Source organism: Neolamprologus brichardi, chromosome 2 (assembly GCF_056152115.1).
Source record: "Neolamprologus brichardi isolate AB-2024 chromosome 2, ASM5615211v1, whole genome shotgun sequence".
NCBI classification, from domain to species: domain Eukaryota; kingdom Metazoa; phylum Chordata; class Actinopteri; order Cichliformes; family Cichlidae; genus Neolamprologus; species Neolamprologus brichardi.
The window spans coordinates 32,578,634-32,596,195 of record NC_142105.1 but is presented as its reverse complement, the minus strand read 5'-3'; the positions used below and the strand labels follow the sequence as shown (position 1 = coordinate 32,596,195).

The window sequence follows — 17,562 nt, the reverse complement described above, 5'->3', positions numbered from 1 at the left end:
CATTCCCGTTTCAAACTATTTTTTTCATCTGAAAAAGGTCCGGGAAGCTGTTCAGTGGCGTGAAGAAGGTTGTAATGGTGGCTGCGGCTGAACTTGGTCTTGTTTCTATGTGTGTGTGTGTGCACGTGTGTGTGTGTAACCCTATGGCAAGATTGGATTGTGTGGTACACAGCTGTGTATGTGGGTGTAGATGGAGCACGGTAGGCAAGCCCCGATGCCAGAAGACTTCCTGACCCTGCACACACACACACACACACACACACACACACACACACACAGTCACTCCAAGCCAATGTAAACCCCAAACACACAAACACTCCATTCTCACATATACAAACACATCAACATAACACATGCTTGAAAAGAATCAACCCACTTCAGTGTAACTCATTCTCGCGCCAACCACAGCTTAAACGTGCACACACACACACACACTTTTCACTATGCAAACTGTGGTGACAGACTCGTCTGTCTTCAGCTCTGGGCATGTCACATGCTAATGTATTCATCCACCCACAGCAACTGGAGAAGCAGAGCTCTTAAGTACAGTCCAATCAGTCTCTGGCCCGCTAATGGCTCCAATCCAGTTTTCTACAGTAGCTTTTTCTTTCTCTCAAAATACCATGTGATCAAATGTCCCCCAAAGCTTCAACAGCCCAACAATACAACTCTGAATTTTCAAGGCAGCAATAGTTTCATTATCGCAACAGCGCAAATGAATGGACTTAGTAACCGCTTGGAAGCTATTTGTTTCCAAGTTTAATTCGGTTTTCTGTTTAATTTCTCCAAAAAAAAAAAAAAAAAAAAAAAAAGCTTGTATGACACTTTATCCGCGCCTCGCTTGTTCCAAACCGTTCTGCCAGCAAAAACAGCAACAAATAAAAAGAAAGAGAGAGAACAGTCAAAAGATACGATTTTGCATTTAATTAGCATATTGACTTTTTCTTAAAAATCTATTCTATATTCAGCATAAAGGAGGCCATTGATAACCCAAGTCATAAGAAGCAAACAAAAACATAAGCAGTGGACATACCTCAATGTTTCACAGACAGTAAAACAGTGCTCTGAGAAAAAGGAAGGGTAGATACAGGAATAGACAGGCAGCAAATCCCCACCGAAAGACTGACAGATTTTAATGCAAATGTAACCCAGTGTACTTATAGGCTGCATGTACTTAAAAAAAAAAAGCATGTACTTTAAAAACAAGTATACATTCAGAGTGTCTTTGCAGACCCAGAGCCCTTTTGGCTGATGTGAGGTTGTAAAGTAGCGTTTAACACCTGTCCTTAGGTGCCAGTGCAGATGGAGGTCAGTATGTCTGAATGTCCTCACTCTGCAGCTACAGTCTGGCTGGAAAATACAACCAATTTAGCCGGGATACCACTCAGGATCAATATGGCTTCATCCCCGGCAGGACCAAGGGGCCAATCAGATGGCTGGCCTGAGAGGTTCTTAACCAAGTGGGACAGCAAATAAAGAAGGCACAGACTCGACTGACCCGAGCCGAGAGCAGTCGAGGAGGCGGTGAGGAGAGAAAACCAGACAAGAGGTAACAAGGTGACAGGAGTGGAGAGGAGAAGGAGAAAGGAGGGGGAAAAAGCTTGAGACAAAACAAAAAAACCAGCACTGATTCCTCTTTGTACCAAACAAATGACGAAACAGAGAAAGGATTTCAAAGGCATGTGAATTGTTACATTTGATACTTTGTACAGCACATACACAGCGAATATATATTTGAATGCATAGTTTCGCCTGCTTGACTGTTAAAAAAGATAAAGAGGTATGTCCGCTGATCAGAAGGAATGAAAAGAACATTCAGTACATGTTTAAATCAGAGGATATAAGAGAATATAACAGTGGAGTAATCATGCTGCACTGAACACTCGAGTCCAAAACTCAAGGAAATACCAAAGCTGATTATATGGAAAGCTATACACATGAAAAATGTTGGTCTTACAAAAAACTACCAAATAAGCCTCCTGGTATTAACGTTCATATTCTTTGTATTTCCCCTCAGGTTTTTACATGTAAATAGAAAACAAATGTGCCTGGTTTTTACACAGAATTTAGGATTTCACAAAATAAATAAATTCACTGTGGCCTTAAAATTGAATTTCAATTGTATATTATATGTATATATATATATATATTTATTTATTTTTATCTATAGATTCATATATATATTCCATTTTATAACAACAGGATTTAAACCTCGGAGCCTCTGAGGCAGAGACTGATAAAATCTGTTTTATCTCGTGTATTCTTCCTCTCCATTTGTGCCTCCCTATCTTGCTGTGCCTTCGGTCTGCAGCTCTATACAAACAGTTTTGATGTTACACTGTCCTTGGTAGACGGAAAATGCCCATTTCCATAGTAACACGGTGTTTTAAGGCCAAGGGTATTAGAGAGTGAATGCATACCTATTCTGTTTATATGAAAATAAATGCGTAATAACTTCTTGGAAGTCTGAAAGTCTGTGAAGGTATTTAGTCCGTTTTTCATCCCTTACGCAGCTGTTTCCAACAAACGGTCTTGAACTGTTCTGAACTTCCGGTAAGGCACTCTTCAATTAAACTCCGAGATGTGTGGCTTCTCTTTTTTCCAGCAGACACGACATCCTTTCCCGTGCGAAAAGTAACTCGTACCCGATGTAAAGATCAGGTACACTCACACATTGTCAGATGTCTCGTGTCATTGCATCATTTGGCATTCAGTCCCCGATTTTTGGTTTCTTGCATTTTTCTTTAAACACGTGAGTCCAGTGAGATGAAAAGTAAAAAAAAAACAAAAACAGCTAACTGGCACATTTGGTAGACAGGGATCCCTGGTTTATCCAATGGCTACTCTCCTAAAGGAACAAAAGCATTTTGTGTTTGTGCATGTGTGCATATGTGTGCATATGTGTGCATTTGTGTGTGTGTGTGTGTGTGTGTGTGTGTGTGTGTTGGGGATTGTGTCTACAGAAAGAGAGAATCCTAAATCTGAAAAGTTACTTCTTAAAAAAACTAAACACTCCCTTGATTTTTAAAATTAGGCACATGGTCACAAATATGTTGGTAAACAATACATCCTGAGGCTGAACTGACCAACCTTTAAAAGCTGCAAGATCCCTCGTTCTGATCTGTGATCAGATCACTGTGGTAGGTAAAGAAAATGGATTCAATTTTGGTTCAGCTTTTGTTTTAGAGTCCTGCAGCACTAAGCCTCTGCAGGTTCTGTCTTTATCTGGATAAAGTTTGCAGGCAATTGAACAGACACCGGCAGCTCCTGCAGGCCTTTGATTCCCTGCTCCGGCTGCAGGGACATCTCTCCACGCACTTCCAGCTCCTCCACAGGGGTCAGACCCTCACTAGGGCTGCTGCTCTGAGAAGAATGTCCATTAATTATAGTTTCGCTTGTGCCCTCTGGGCCCTGGCTTTGACTGGTATCAATGATAACAGTCCTGTACTGCAGCTCCGCCTCCCCTGCTTCCATCTCCTCTTTTTCAAATGTATGTGCGGCCAGTGATGGATCGCCGTTCACCATCGACTGAAAGTAGGTGGGGTCCAGCATCTCCTCTTTCACCTGCAGCCCTGAGAGGTCGCTAGATTTGAGCACAGTGGCAATTACGGTGCCGGGCTGCTGTGCCACCATGGTCTGCCCGCAGGTGGTGTTAATGGTGACAAGGCGGGGGAGACCATTGAGGTTGGAAGCGGTGGAACTAATGACTCCTGGAGGGGAAGTGCAGGAGGAGGAGGCAGATGAGCCCAGACTGGTGACCAAGAGCTGCTGCGGGAGGCCATCCTGCAGGCTGTTAGCCCCACCTGCTATAGAAGCCGTATGGATGGTAAGCACATCTTTACCACCTGCTGTCGTGGAGGGCATGGTGTGGAGAATAACCCGAGAAGGGGAGTGGCTGGAGTCCCCGTTGGCTAGAACAGTGAGGGGAACAGACTGAAGCGAGGCGGAAGATGTCAGGACCATAGGAACTGATGCAGGGGTGTTAATGGTCCTGATGAAATAAAAACAGAAGATGTAGGTGAGTCTCTTCACTGTCTCTGACAGAGTTGGTGTAATTGAATATTCTCTTTATATCTTTGCAAATATATACAAGGTTTATTTTTAACGGACACCTACTGTGAAAATTAGCGACCGCACAGCTATGAGCCTAAAAAGCAGAACTAATGCCCTTATTAAAATAACAAATTGTGCTGACAGCTGTACTGTGGAAATTATGAGTCTCTTCAATTTCTAACAGCAGACAATGTTTAACCACTAAAAAAAAAAAGTAGAATTTTGTGATAATATATTGGTAATACAGGCAGCAGACTTGGCAACAGAAAAATAAAATGCAAAGTAAAGCTGTGCCAGAGGAAGAAATGCACTTTATAAAAATCTAAAGGTGATCTGGCACTTTACTCACATCAACAACAAAAAAATGAATTATATAAAGTAAAGATTTACTTCAGCTCTGCTGGGTTGGCTGTTGCTGTGTTCACCTCACAATTTTATTATGTATAATGAAACTCTGCATCTCAAAAGGTGACATTTTGTACATATGAGGCTTTGAGATGTAATTGAGTTCCCCCAACAAGACACCGCCACTAATATAAGACCGATCTGTGAATATCAGGCCCAACGCTATGATGCATGCGTGAGTATGAGTAAGATTTAAGCATATGTATCATTTGAGATTAGGGCTGCCACAAATGATTATTTTGATAGTCGACTAGTCACTGATTATTTTTGCAATTAGTTGACTAATCAGATCATCGTCCATTGGACGTAAAACGTACAGCTTATTGCACCAGCAGCATCTGCTCTTATATAACTATCATTAGCTTACGGCTTTAAGTGTTTAAGGTATGTGCTAACTAAAAGTAAAGACAAGATGATAGTTTATTAAATTTTAATGAAATTTGCAGATTGTTTCGGTGAAGTTTAATAAACTCCTTGCTATCTAAAATATAACAGGACACCGGAGTATATTCTCGAGCATCTCACACTTCTGATAATCAGCTGTCTGCTTGACTTTTATTCAGCTGTGTGAAAACTATAACTTTAATCTCAGCCAAACCGATTTACTCAGGAACAAATAAAATACTACAAAAAAGCCAAACAATAACATTTTTAAGTTATCTAAGTAACTTATATATCATGTTTAACCTGAGTAGCGAAAGACGGCGGTGGGTTTGAAAACGATTTGCCGGGAGTCCGGTGTGCTCACGGGCTCTAGTTAGCCTTGCTCCCGGCTAGCTATCGAGCTAGTGGGTAACAGACGTCTCCGAAAACGTCGGAGCGCCTTTGAAAATATGTGGTGTCTTGATAAACTAAGCAGATATTTGAGGTTTACACAGCTACATTCTCGCCTGAAAATATGTTAAACGTTTATTTTGTGACCCAGAAAGAATAATAAGAGTAATATTAAAACTAACTAGCTGCCGCCATTGTTGTAAACTGAGCTGGACTGCGCTTCGAATTCTGGGACACAGCTTCTTCTTCTTCGGGGTTTAACGGCAGCTGGCATCCTTGTACATGCAGTGCTGCCATCTTCTGTTTCAGTCCGTTATTACACTCTTAAATCCCACTAATTATTCCTGTGTCTTTTGTGATCTTACAAAGCTTCAAACGACGCGTCGACTATTAAATCAGTCGTCGACGATTTTAATAGTCGACGTAATCGTGACTAGTCGACTAACCGTGGCAGCCCTATTTGAGATTAATACTGGCATTTATATTTTATAATTACCAAGTTTTTTATGTTATTGGTAAGGATACCTGACTGACATGCATTTTGGTGGATGATGATTATATGATTTCTTACTTCTTACTTCATTTGTTTTACACAAAAATCACAAAGACAAGAAAGCATGAAACACATGTGTGTCTGAAGAATTGAATGCTGGGCATATTTCGTGTCTAAGAACAATGGCTTATAAGAGTCTTGCATTTAATGCTCTTAAGAGGCAATCAGCAGAGACAAGCTAGCTGCTACCCCTTTTTCTAGCCTTTGAGATTACCAGCATTTGGCACATTTTCATCACACACGACAACAGCGTCAAGCTTGTAGTCTAGCTCTTCGCAAGAAAGTAAATAATCATAAGATCTGACTCAGTGTTATCTGTGTTTTCTGGTGGATAAAGAGTTATTAGAGACACCGACTCTACCATATATCAAACTCACTCTTGGGTTTTCTGTATTGCAAATCTGTTACTTTTGCTGACATATGGACAGATAGATCCAGAATAAGCTAATACCAACTGATTTACCCATCGAGCCCTAGTTTGAAAGATCATTAAGCAGAGAATGATTTTCTGGTATCCGCTGTGGAGTAATGAAACAAAAATAAAACTCTGGTGTTTTTCACAGTCGCTCACCTTAAAGCTTGTGCTGTTTCCTGGACTCCGGCCCCTTGGTTGGCTTGCAGCATATGAACAGACTGGAGGAGCTGCTCAGCCTGTCCACCATTAGCTTCCTGGTAGAGACATTCATTGTTTGGCTCTTTCTTCATCTGTTTCACCGAGACGTGCTGCTGACCTTGAGCTCTTCCGTGCCCTTTGGACCCTCCACGAACCACAGACCGCCCGTTGGTCGATCTCTGGTTGCCGTAGCCGACATTGGTATCAGAACCCGTCTCTTCATCTTCAATCACCACGAGGTCAGCTGGCATCTCCTTAAACTGATAGACCAGCCTCTGGCCCTCCACTTTAGCCAGGATGCCTCTCTGATAGTAGTATCTAGAAAAGAAAATAGATGTCCAACACATTATAGTCATTCCTGATGATGCACAGTGTTGCTCAGAAAAATGATGCGAGTATTTACCTGAGAGCTCTTCCCATGGTCTCATAGTTCATGTCAGGTTTGTTCTTGTGTTTGCCCCACAGCTTTGAGACAGCCTTGGAGTCCACAAGCTTAAAGATGCCTTTCTCCCGCTGTGTCCACTTGATGTATTTGGGACAGGTGTTTTTATCCTGCAGTAAGGCCAGAAGGAATTCCCACAGGTAGATGGTATTGCCTGCAAATTGGGGGGGGAAATAAATTTAGTCTTGTTTTTAACTTTCAAGTGAGTCAGACATTCACGACGAAGCCTTGGAGCTGTGCTATAGACATCTATAATTCATTTAGTAGTACAGTTTATGAATATATGAACGCCACAGGGTTACAGGAGGAGCTGCTCTTTTATTCCAGCCATTGTATGTGTACATGCGTGCCTTGGGATGAAATTAATTATATCAAGTCTGGGGAGTAGATTACTCTAATTCACGAAATGCTTCGGCCAGAAGTGGTTAAAAACAGCAACGCTCCCAGTAGTCAGTTGAATCCCAGACACCATGACAGGGTGATGTATATGTGTGCAGCTGAACCTGCTGTCCCCAGTCCCCTCCTCTTTGAGTCACACTGTAGGGTGCAATGAGGTTTTACATGGCGCACCACTAGTCTCCTTCTATCGGCAGAGCATCAACGTGCCCTCCAGCCTGCAATCACTTCTGTTTCCCTGTGAAACACAGCACTTTGAGATCCCCTCATCCATTAACTCTCCTAGATTCGACCCCACTGGACTGCAGGGGTTGAGGACTGCTGTTTGCACACTCCACATGAGGAAATGGAGCGTACACAAGAGGAGGACAGACCTTGATTTTTATTGGCTGATTATAGAGAAGTGGACTAGTTAGTGAGGCTTACCTTTGCCCTCTTTGCTCTTCTTCCTGAGTGGTAGGTTAGGGGTGGTGATGGGAGAGCAGGGACGGACCGCCCGCGGCTTTCGCACTATGATTCAAATTATGGAGTAGTGTGTTATGAGGTGAAAGGCCACAGTGAAATCATCTAATTACCTACAACAGTGAATTTTTAGTGAGGGAGTTCTAAAAAGGAGGAGGAGGAGGAAAATGTCTTACCTTTGGTTTTTTTCTGAGGTTTTAAGGGGAATTTTTGGGGAATCTCATCCATAGATGAGGTGTCCTCGTCTACGGACATGTCAAGGGCAACGCCGTCCATCTGGTCAGGCCTCAGTGGGGCATATGTCAGGTCTGACTCAAGCAGAGTGCCATAGGTGTGAACTTAGCATAAACAAGAGATACAGAAAAGTGTTTCAAGCTGCAATTATGAACAGCGTTAGATCAAAGCTGACGTTTTTGTGGAATAATAAGCATGCAAATGAACTTACGCATACGCTTCTCATCCAAAATGTTGTTCGGAGACTCCATGTTAAGAAGAGCCGCCGCTGCTTCATTTGTCTCCATGCTGTCCTCTGTGCCTGAGACTGTTGTTTCTGTCCACCAGATGACAACAAATCCATTAATAAGAAATACTCGGAGGCTAATGCTTTGCATAATTGACTTTTTTGAGAAGTCTAGGTCAAACACAGGTGAATGGCTACAAAGGAGAGGACAAGGAGAGTGCATTAAAGCGTTTTTCATTTTAAGGAGAAAGACGCTCGTGTGCATCTGAATGCATGCTTGCATGTTCTGAATTTTCAGGTAACTCGCTGTTCAGTGAAGAGTTTGTGGGTCAGCCTACAGATTAATTGTAATGAATTAATTCCAAGAGTACCTAAGAAGGCTGTTTGTGCTGTGCAACGGAGCAGAAATTAAACGTGTAGTTTGTAATTTTCTGGCTTTGCATCTTCCACTTGTGTGCTTTGTTAGTTTTATTAAGTCTCATTAAAATTCAGCGTTTATTGCATGCGCACCTGTGAGATCCACCCCTCCTTCCAAGATGGATGGTTCCTCAACCACATGGAGAGTGGTATCCACCATGATACCGTTGGTCACCTCATCGGACTCGAGCCCCGAGTATACTTGCAACAGATCGGCTGCGGGAACTTGCTCAACAATCACCGCTGGGAATACTGACGGGTCGTCCAGCTGCACAGAGAGCAGACACACAGACAGAGAGGTTTGAGATGCTGTAACACTAACGATGCCCCTCGGAGGTAGAGGACCGTGGATCTTTGCACATACGTCTTTGAGTGCATATGCAATAAAAATACAATCAATCCCTCTGCAGCACGTCATAAATGTGATATAAAAACCACACGATATCAAGATAATGTTAAAACACGACTCTTATTTTTACTGCCTTGTGAAACACTGTAGATTCACACTCATTTTTAGCTAATGTGTAGGCGCGTAGCATGGAGGAGAGCTCATTTCTGCGGTGCTGTTGGTCCAGAGGAGCCTGCTGAAGAAGCCAGGAAGCAGCTGTTTGTTCTAGCCCACTTCACCTGAAGAGTTAATCTTATGTTCAGAAATTATATAAAACCAAATGAATGTTAATGCATGAAGTCATGAATTGCAGGCAAGCACACCCTTCATCATCTCCTAAATGTGCTTTGGGAATTCGCTAGCTCGTTTCAGGCATGGCACAATCTGATGCAGGAAGGAGCGACGGGAAAGAGGGAATTACCACCAATAGAGACCATGTCAAAAGGGCTCACTGGGCACTTGGTTTGTGTCAGTCAGAGGCTAATTCAGTCCTTTGAATATGTGCATAATGTGCTTCTCAAAACCTGACAGTACTTCTCAAATAGTATAAAGAAAACACAGCATGAAAATCCAGTGGACCGCTGACTTAATAATCATTCAAATAAACCATTATATAAAGAAGTCAACTTGATGTAAAACATGTAGTCACCTGGTCACCAGCAGATGGCAGCACACTACACTTCAAAATGCTTTGAAATCATTTCTTCTGTGCCGCTGACAGGCAGACGAAGCTACTACGTTTAGCTTGGTGAGAAATGGTCTCTAAATGACAATGTGTCAGAACGTCGCTGACTTACATCAAATGATCCGTGTTGTGATTTGTTTTACTTTTAGACAAACAATGTCGATCAATGAAACACACCTTAAATCACATTCCTAGAGTGATGACCTGATTAAAAGGAAAGACAAAAAGGTGTGGTAGGAGGAACATGAATAAAGGCTTATCTGTCTCTTTGCACAAGTGTCCATTGTTGGTTTGGCCCTCTGGGGCATACCAGGTGTCCAGGCCTTGAGCTGGGGGGAGGCTGGGAAGAGGGGCATTCGAGTGTGCGTGGCTGCATACCCATCCCGGCTATAGTTTAACCAGGAACCTAACCGACTGGCTCATTATTTGGACACAGTGTTAAACGGTTAGCCCTCCTTAGCAGCACTAGCAGTGGATTCTTCTTTATTAATAAGGTGTTTATGAGTCGAGGGAGGAGGTGGCCCTGCATAATATCTACCGTACCTCTACCAGATACAGACAGCTTGTGCCATCTAAGCAGAAAACCACAAGGCTTCCTGGGAGTACTAAAAACCCTGGATTTTGCTATGACTGCGAGTGCTATCAGCGTCTCACTGACATGCACTGAATATCCCATTAATCAGGCTCTTTGGTAGACATACTATCAGAGTGCGAGACAGTGAGGCTACCCCATTTTCCCAGCTTGACTTAAATTAAGTTTTCTGTCCTTGAATAAGAACAAAGCGTGTGTCAGGAGATAAAACCGCTCCGACTATTTGTCTGCGTCTGAAACGGCAGCCTTTCCCACCCTCTCCCACTAAATGCAGACAGCCTGTGATCCCACACAGTTTGCTGACAGAGCGGCAGACACATGTTGCTGACGTCTCCGCTGTTGTTTTGATGTTAAATTGATTCGTTTTTTTTCTGTGAACAATTCAGAGTTGCCTCGCTGTGCAAACCCGCTGATAATCCGGCGAGAACTATGAAAGAGTGAAACTGTTGTTTAAAGGAGTAAAACGGTGAGAAGGTGGTACAAGCACCCTGCATGCAACACAAATTATACTGCACATACAACAAGTATCCTAACGGCTTCTTCCTCTTTGTTGACCTAAATAGTGTTTCTAGTAGGGAAACACAGGCGATAAAGCAATTTGCATTTCTGAGTTCCCCATTCTGCGTTGAAAGCACAGCATCTGTGCAGCCTGTTCCCCCACACCCCACTCTCTTCTGCTTTACCTGCCTAACCACAACGTAGTCCAACTGTCTGTACACTTTCTATATCCGCATCACGATATTTGAGAAAGTGTAGCTGGCGTAACGTAAGAGACACCATCACGTTTAAAAGCTGCTTGTTTACCTAAAGCCTTTATAATGTAGTTTAAAAATGGAGGAAATTTTGGGACCTTTTTGTGTCTCCCTACCCTCCCGACTGTGTTCAAACTACACATTGGCTTAAAAACCAATATAGCGAGGCTAATCGTTACAGAATCTACTTGGTGATTTTACTCAGCTCCGACAGCTTTACTGTGGCGAGAAAATAAAATCTTTAAATGTCTAAATGGCCGCTGCAGAAGTGCCATTGTGAGTTGTTCAGTGTGTGTGTGTGTGTGTGTGTGTGTGTGTGGGGGGGGGGGTATTTTCATGAGTTGGTAAATAGAGGCAAACTGCTTGTCTAACAGGCCAAGTGGGTGCAGCGAGTCACAGAACTGTAGCACTGGAACAATACAAGACCTTTTGCTGGAATTATCCCATCCCTTCTAAACAGCCTTGTAACTGGTCCATCAGGTTAGGCTTGAACTGGTGCTATTCAGGGATCCAATGACAGCCTGCCACTCTAGATACACACATACAAATACTAGGACACATAAACACACATACATCTCCACACTTACAATCAAGCCTGCTCCACAGGATTCAGACCCGGGTGTGGGGAAGAGATAACTGCACACCTGACCGAGCAATGAAAAAACACACAGGCACAAGTTGACATCGAATGCACACAGTAACCTTTGGGTAATAAACACATTGACGTCCTAGCCCCACCCTCTGCCTCCCACACACCCTAGCCTCACTGCAGGTTTTTCAGTCTTTCCGTTTCTGTGCTACCGGCAGCCCACACTCTTCTCCCAGACCTCCTCTCGGCTCCATCCTCCTCCCGTTCTGTGTCGTCAAACGTAGAGATCACAGGCTAATCCTACCCCAGTGGCCATGCCGTTTACACTAGTTTTGTTTGTTTTGAAATGTATTTCATTTGTCAACAGGATTGCATACAGTGTGTCATGTAGGAAAAGACGGTCGGCCACTGAGCTCGACGGGTTTGAATGCTAATGCAGACCCTATAAGTCGAGTCATGAAAAAAAATCAACAACAACAGAGAGTTGCATTTGAAAAAGTGATTTCTCTGGTGAGATTGTACCTGGTTGATTTCGTCCATCCCATTGCTGGCAAATTCAAACACCAGTTCGCTGGGTTGTACTGCCGTCGTCATGGTAGCGGAGTTTCAAAGTCAAAGAGCAGCCTAAAAAAATCCCAGCGATAACTACTCCAGCGCAGACAGACTCAGTTTCACCTCCCTGTAATCCCGTCTTTTTAACCTGAGCAGTTGTTGCTCAGAGAGAGACCACGAGCCAAGTTTCAGAGGAGTCCTGTGGCCCAGGTGGGAGCAGCCTCGTCCCACTCTGACACGGAGGCTGGGCCCTGCTGCGCCTGAAGCATCTACACCTGGAAGATGGAGAGACAGAGGTGATAGGTCAGCAGTAATTCTAGTAATTTTACTAGAAAATCCTCATAAAGTGGAACTCCTGGGACTTTACATCGGTTAGATCTATAACCTGCTCAAATCTATGCAGCTTAGGCGTTATCTGGGTCATGCCTAGTTTTGATCTGATGCTGAAAAATCAGATCAGCCTAAAAACCTTTAAAAAAAAAGTCACTAATTAACAAACGTTAGTGTCACCAGGTTTAAAATGTCTTATTTACAATCTGTGCAGTTACTTTCACTGAAAATATCAATGTGGATACAAACGGTAGAGATAAAAAGCGGAAATACTCCATTTACAGTGTTAATAAACAGACGTTTGTTTAATGATCAATTAATCTGTCAGTAATGCTCCAGATTGACTGATTATGCTTCAATTAAATGCTGGAAATAAACGTGAGCATGTAGAAAAGTTACATGCTCCTGGTGACATCATCAGGACCATCACCCCAAAAAAACCCAATAAAAATTACTGTGACAGAATTTTCTGCTGTTTTTGAACTTGTAAGGTCGAGACCGACTTTATACATTTTTTAAACAGGATTTCTGAGAGTATTACGAGTGAATCTGTTTTCTCTTTCACCAAACTACTGCACAGTTCACTCTGATTTAAACACAGATGTCTTTTTCTGCCCCTCGATGTGAAACACCCCTCAGCACTCTGCCTTAGATCATAAGGCTCAGCGGGGTTGATATTATGATCACATGAGCAGTCTGAGCAAACCCTCCCTGTTTACACACACACACACACATGCAGACACACACACATGCAGACACACACAGGCAAAAGATCACTCGTCTGATGCAGCCCCTCTGCACTGACCCTCGGGGAGTTACTGTGATCACAGCCTGTGTTGAAGGGAAACTGGTGGTCATGCACTTCTTGTTGTGTATATGTGTGTGTGTGTCTTTAGGTGTGTCCCAGCAATCGATACCCAAAGGCAGGTTTCGGGAATGAAGGGTAGGAGGGGCTGATTTTGGGTTAAAGTATAAGTATAAACCCAGGGGCGACAAACACAGTCCCTCCCTCTTGTTTCCCAGAGATCAGAGCTAGCAGGAATAAAGAAGTAAGTTGGAAATGTTTGGTACCTTCCCCCACCTCCAAACACTCGCTATTCCTGCTTTTGCCACCGCTACAGGGCGGAGCTTATTTGCTTTTAAATGCCTGTATGAGTGACAAACTTGCATACCAGGCCGAACTGTATTTTAAAGGAACAGAAGAGGAGGTGATAGTGAAGGACTTCTGCAGCTCACAGGGCACAGCCAGCAAACACATTAAAGTGTATTTCTCTGCTAAGCATCCAAACAGACCAGTAGCATGCAGTTACTGTCTGGAAAGCATTGCTTTGGGAAACAGAAGAGAGACGAGGAAACTTAATCAGAAGGCTAGTGTTTCACTCCAGTCAATCTTTCATGCTGTCCCTGCTGCAGCATCCATGCCCACCTCCGCCAGGGCTGGACGCTGCCGCCATCTGTCTGGAGCTCAGTGTGCTGGACTTCTTGGCATCTTTATGCTCGGTACTGGGAATTACCAGATTCAAGCAGAAGCGATATACTGTATGAGGCTTCCAAGTTAAACACATATGTCTGCTTTTTAAATCATTTGCCATTTCCACTGGTGTACTCGTACACTTACAACAGAAGCCTTGATCCATGTTTTGCAAACTAAATGTGTGTTATCTGTAGCGCATGCAATCACTCTGACAGGGCCCTGCCCAGCTTCGCAGCAGATCTGAGAAGACACGCTGCTGATCTAGCAGATGTTCTCCGCTGCAGACGTTCTTGGTTCCCCTTTTGTAGTTGCAGTTTGTGTTCGATTTATGGACGTTTATCAAGCTGTACATCTCAGCTATCAAGGACTGTGCCTATTGAAGGGTAAATAATCAGCATCCAGTCACCAGCCACTTATCAGATGACAAAGAAATGGCTGTTATCAAATCAACAGGCAGAAAGATGAACGTAAATATAATTTATTTATTTCTATGCTTTATGCTTGTGTTTATGTGCAGTTTGCTACAATGTACCAGACTATGTCAGTGGTTGCATGTGCTTTCTATATTCCTGTCAGAGCTTCATTGATCTGGATGACTCAGTTGGCAAAGTGCTAACAGCAGACTGGGATACAAGAGAGCCAGCCATTAGTCAGACGCAGCCTGCACATTATCCCCCAGCACATGACAACAGCTGCCTTGTCCCAGCACAGGGGCAGGGTTGTAACTGCGTTTACTACGTCATAAAGAGGAGAAGAGGAGGACAGTGAAGGGAGGGATTTTACTGGGATGTTAGTGAATGCATAATAGTCTACAGAGCAAATAGACTGCCTGTGATTCGCTATGGGTGGGGCCTTCTTTTGCCACACTTGAATATTTCAGCGTGGTTACAAGGTGGGGCGTTCTGGTGAGGTTTAATGGCTTAATGCTAGTGTGTGCAAGGTTTGACTCCAACCAGACACACGTGTTTTTTTGTGTTTTCTTCCATGTCATCTTGTCTGAATATGTCCTTATGAAAAGAAAACTATATGTTATAACATATTAATAACTACTTAAAATGTGCACTCATTGATTTTGGAGGGGGATGGGTGGGTTGTTCTGGGGTTGTTATTGGGGTGTTATTAGCGCAGAGCTACCCATTAACACCCAGCAGACAGAAACAGTTATCTTTGTAAGATTGTGGTCAACAGCTACCTTCTTCTGTTTGTCGCTGGTGTTGAGCAGACATCTGTACACTAGTGTTTTTGCTGAAAACAGCTGCCTGATGCAGCTGGAAGCAATGGTGATGTGACTGAAATAATAAAGTCTGATGCTTAAATCAAAATAGTAAGCCTTAGGGCACTACAATTCCAGCAGACATGGGGAGATCTATAAAGCTGGGCGCTCAGGACTCCTTTCACATTAAAGCTTTCTTTCACATATTCAGAACCCAGAATTGTTCAATTTAGTATTCGAAAAGATTTTTGAATGTTAGAACTCGGCTGAAATTACATTAACAAATCTTTGGTTATCCCAAGTGCATACTAACGGTGTAGATCATTGGAATGTAGCATTAGGAAAATTATATAATATCAGCATTAGGGAGCGTTGCATTCTTCAAGTAAAGCCCTGGCTGGTCTCTCCACTTTCATTAAATAAATTTAGAGTTCTGACACGTTGCTGGTGCCAGTGCCAGCTTCACCTCCTTCTCTCACCCCAACCGGTCGCAGCAGCCTGGTTCTGCTGGAGGTTTCTTCCTGTTAAAAGGGAGTTTTTCCTTCCCACTGTCGCCAAAGTGCTGCTCATAGGGGGTCATATGATTGTTGGGTTTTTCTCTGTATCTATGAAGCGCCTTGAGGCGACTTTTGTTGTGATTTGGCACTATATAAATAAAATTGAATTGAATAATGAGCATTATTATCAGTTACAGCTGACATTGTGGCCCCTGTCAGGTGACACAACGATGGGAGTCTTTCCATCACTCAGCTCTCCTCAGACAGTTATGGCTGTTATGACTGGCAGTTCAGTGTGCAGCAGACTGAGGAAGCGTATGAACCAAACACTGGCGTACTCCACCCCTACAGCATGGTGACTGCCAGTCCCAATAACAACCAATTAGAGTCAGGATTCATGAACAAATGGAGCATTCCCAGAAGGCCCTACTTCCCCCGCTTTCGTCTCTTCAGCTGAGCTCATTGTTGACCATGAAAGGAGGTAATTTAAGCCAATTGAATGACTGTGCAATGAGTCACCCTGCATGTGGTGAGTGCAAACATTGTGAGATGCAAGAAAAGGGCCAAGCAAACTTTACTTATCAATCCTTTTCAGCTCAGGTTACAAAAATACAGGTTTCCTTAGGTGGCTGATTGTTCAGCAGTGTAGTGGGGTAGCTACATAACAACGGTCACAGGATGGATGGTGCCAGAGGGGCAGCGGTATTAATTAAAACCTCACAAAGGTATAGAACGCAGCGGAGGTAAAAACTGAAAGAGAAATAAATCAAGAATCGCTCTGCACTCATTACACCTGCAAAGTTCAACGCCAGCACAAAGAAATCTTTACCTCACATGAAAGGTTTAATTTTCCCCAGTCGCCTGTGCAGTGATACACCTATGTCCGACATGGCACGTAGATAATTGAGAATGCACTGGCTTACTTACCACCGTGTTATTATATAGCTGCGAGCATGCTGTTTTTGCAGGAGCCGATTGGTTCCTGTTAGGGAAATGACTCAGTTATACGAGGCCCGAGTTCATTCCTGGAGCTCTGTGATAGCCCACATGGGCAGCAGAGGATCCTGATCATCATTTCTGGACAGCAGTTCCCCTTTGTTTTTCTCAGTTGTGGTTAACCCACCCACATCTATGTAACAATGCCACTTTGGACGCCAAGGAAAATTCCTTAAGCACAGCAGTGTTGCAAACACGCAGCACAGATCAGAGCAAGTAATGAAAGAACGGCTGAATGCATATTCTATATTTTGAGACAACAAAGCACTAAAAGTACAGGCAGTGTGGATGAATTCAGCAAAGTAAGAGAACAGTGATTAAGGTGTTGCATCAAAGGCAGGCAAAAAAACACACTAACAGGGCGGTTTCATCACTGCCATTGCACTATGTCAGCAACATAATTGCTTTGTATACAGCATTTTCTGCGTATTCTATATTTTACTCAACACCTAGCGTTGCACAATACAACATGCCTCACCACGTTTCAAACTCCAACTCCACTTTATTGACCAGAATAAAGCAGCACTTTCACAGCACTCCAGGAGCCACACCAAGCGCGTGGTGATAAAATGGCTGGAATGGGCACAGAGGCAGGCGTAGACACCGGCTAATGGCATGCAGCTGCAGAGCACCAGGCATCAGACGCACAGACAGCAATGCATCCGAGCCAGCGCTCGCTGTGTCTGTGTTACACTAGGAGGCAATTGGCTCTGCCGTGCCAGGGCCAAATGAAGACTGAAAGAAAAATGTCACCTCGAGCACAGGCTTTCAAAAAGCGAATGGAATGTAATCTCATCTCCTGCGAACGTTGTACTTTTCCACTCAGGCTTCAAGCGCTGGAAGAAGGACCCATGCCTTCCTGTGACAACGGCTGTTCGTGCCAGCGAACACACTATTCAGTATAACATTAGGCTTTTTT

At 43.4% G+C, this 17,562-nt stretch overlaps 1 protein-coding gene across 5 annotated transcripts in view; it reads right to left on the bottom strand.

The window, feature by feature from the left end:
- Positions 1–909: 909 nt before the first annotated feature.
- Positions 910–17,562, bottom strand: part of elf1 (E74-like ETS transcription factor 1) — a 42,492-nt gene continuing 25,839 nt past the window's right edge. For 4 of the 5 annotated variants that reach the window (XM_006803217.2, XM_006803218.3, XM_006803216.2 and 1 more), the window contains exons 2-10: positions 12,104–12,408; positions 11,580–11,636; positions 8,669–8,843; positions 8,144–8,248; positions 7,875–8,036; positions 7,663–7,746; positions 6,802–6,994; positions 6,357–6,716; positions 910–3,991 (exon numbers count right to left, since the gene is read on the bottom strand). In XM_006803217.2, the coding sequence (XP_006803280.1) occupies positions 3,199–3,991; positions 6,357–6,716; positions 6,802–6,994; positions 7,663–7,746; positions 7,875–8,036; positions 8,144–8,248; positions 8,669–8,843; positions 11,580–11,636; positions 12,104–12,175 (2,001 nt within the window). In that variant the 5' untranslated portion in view covers positions 12,176–12,408 and the 3' untranslated portion in view covers positions 910–3,198. The remainder of the gene's footprint in view (positions 3,992–6,356; positions 6,717–6,801; positions 6,995–7,662; positions 7,747–7,874; positions 8,037–8,143; positions 8,249–8,668; positions 8,844–11,579; positions 11,637–12,103; positions 12,409–17,562) is intronic. The other variant, XM_006803219.2, reaches the window with a different exon arrangement.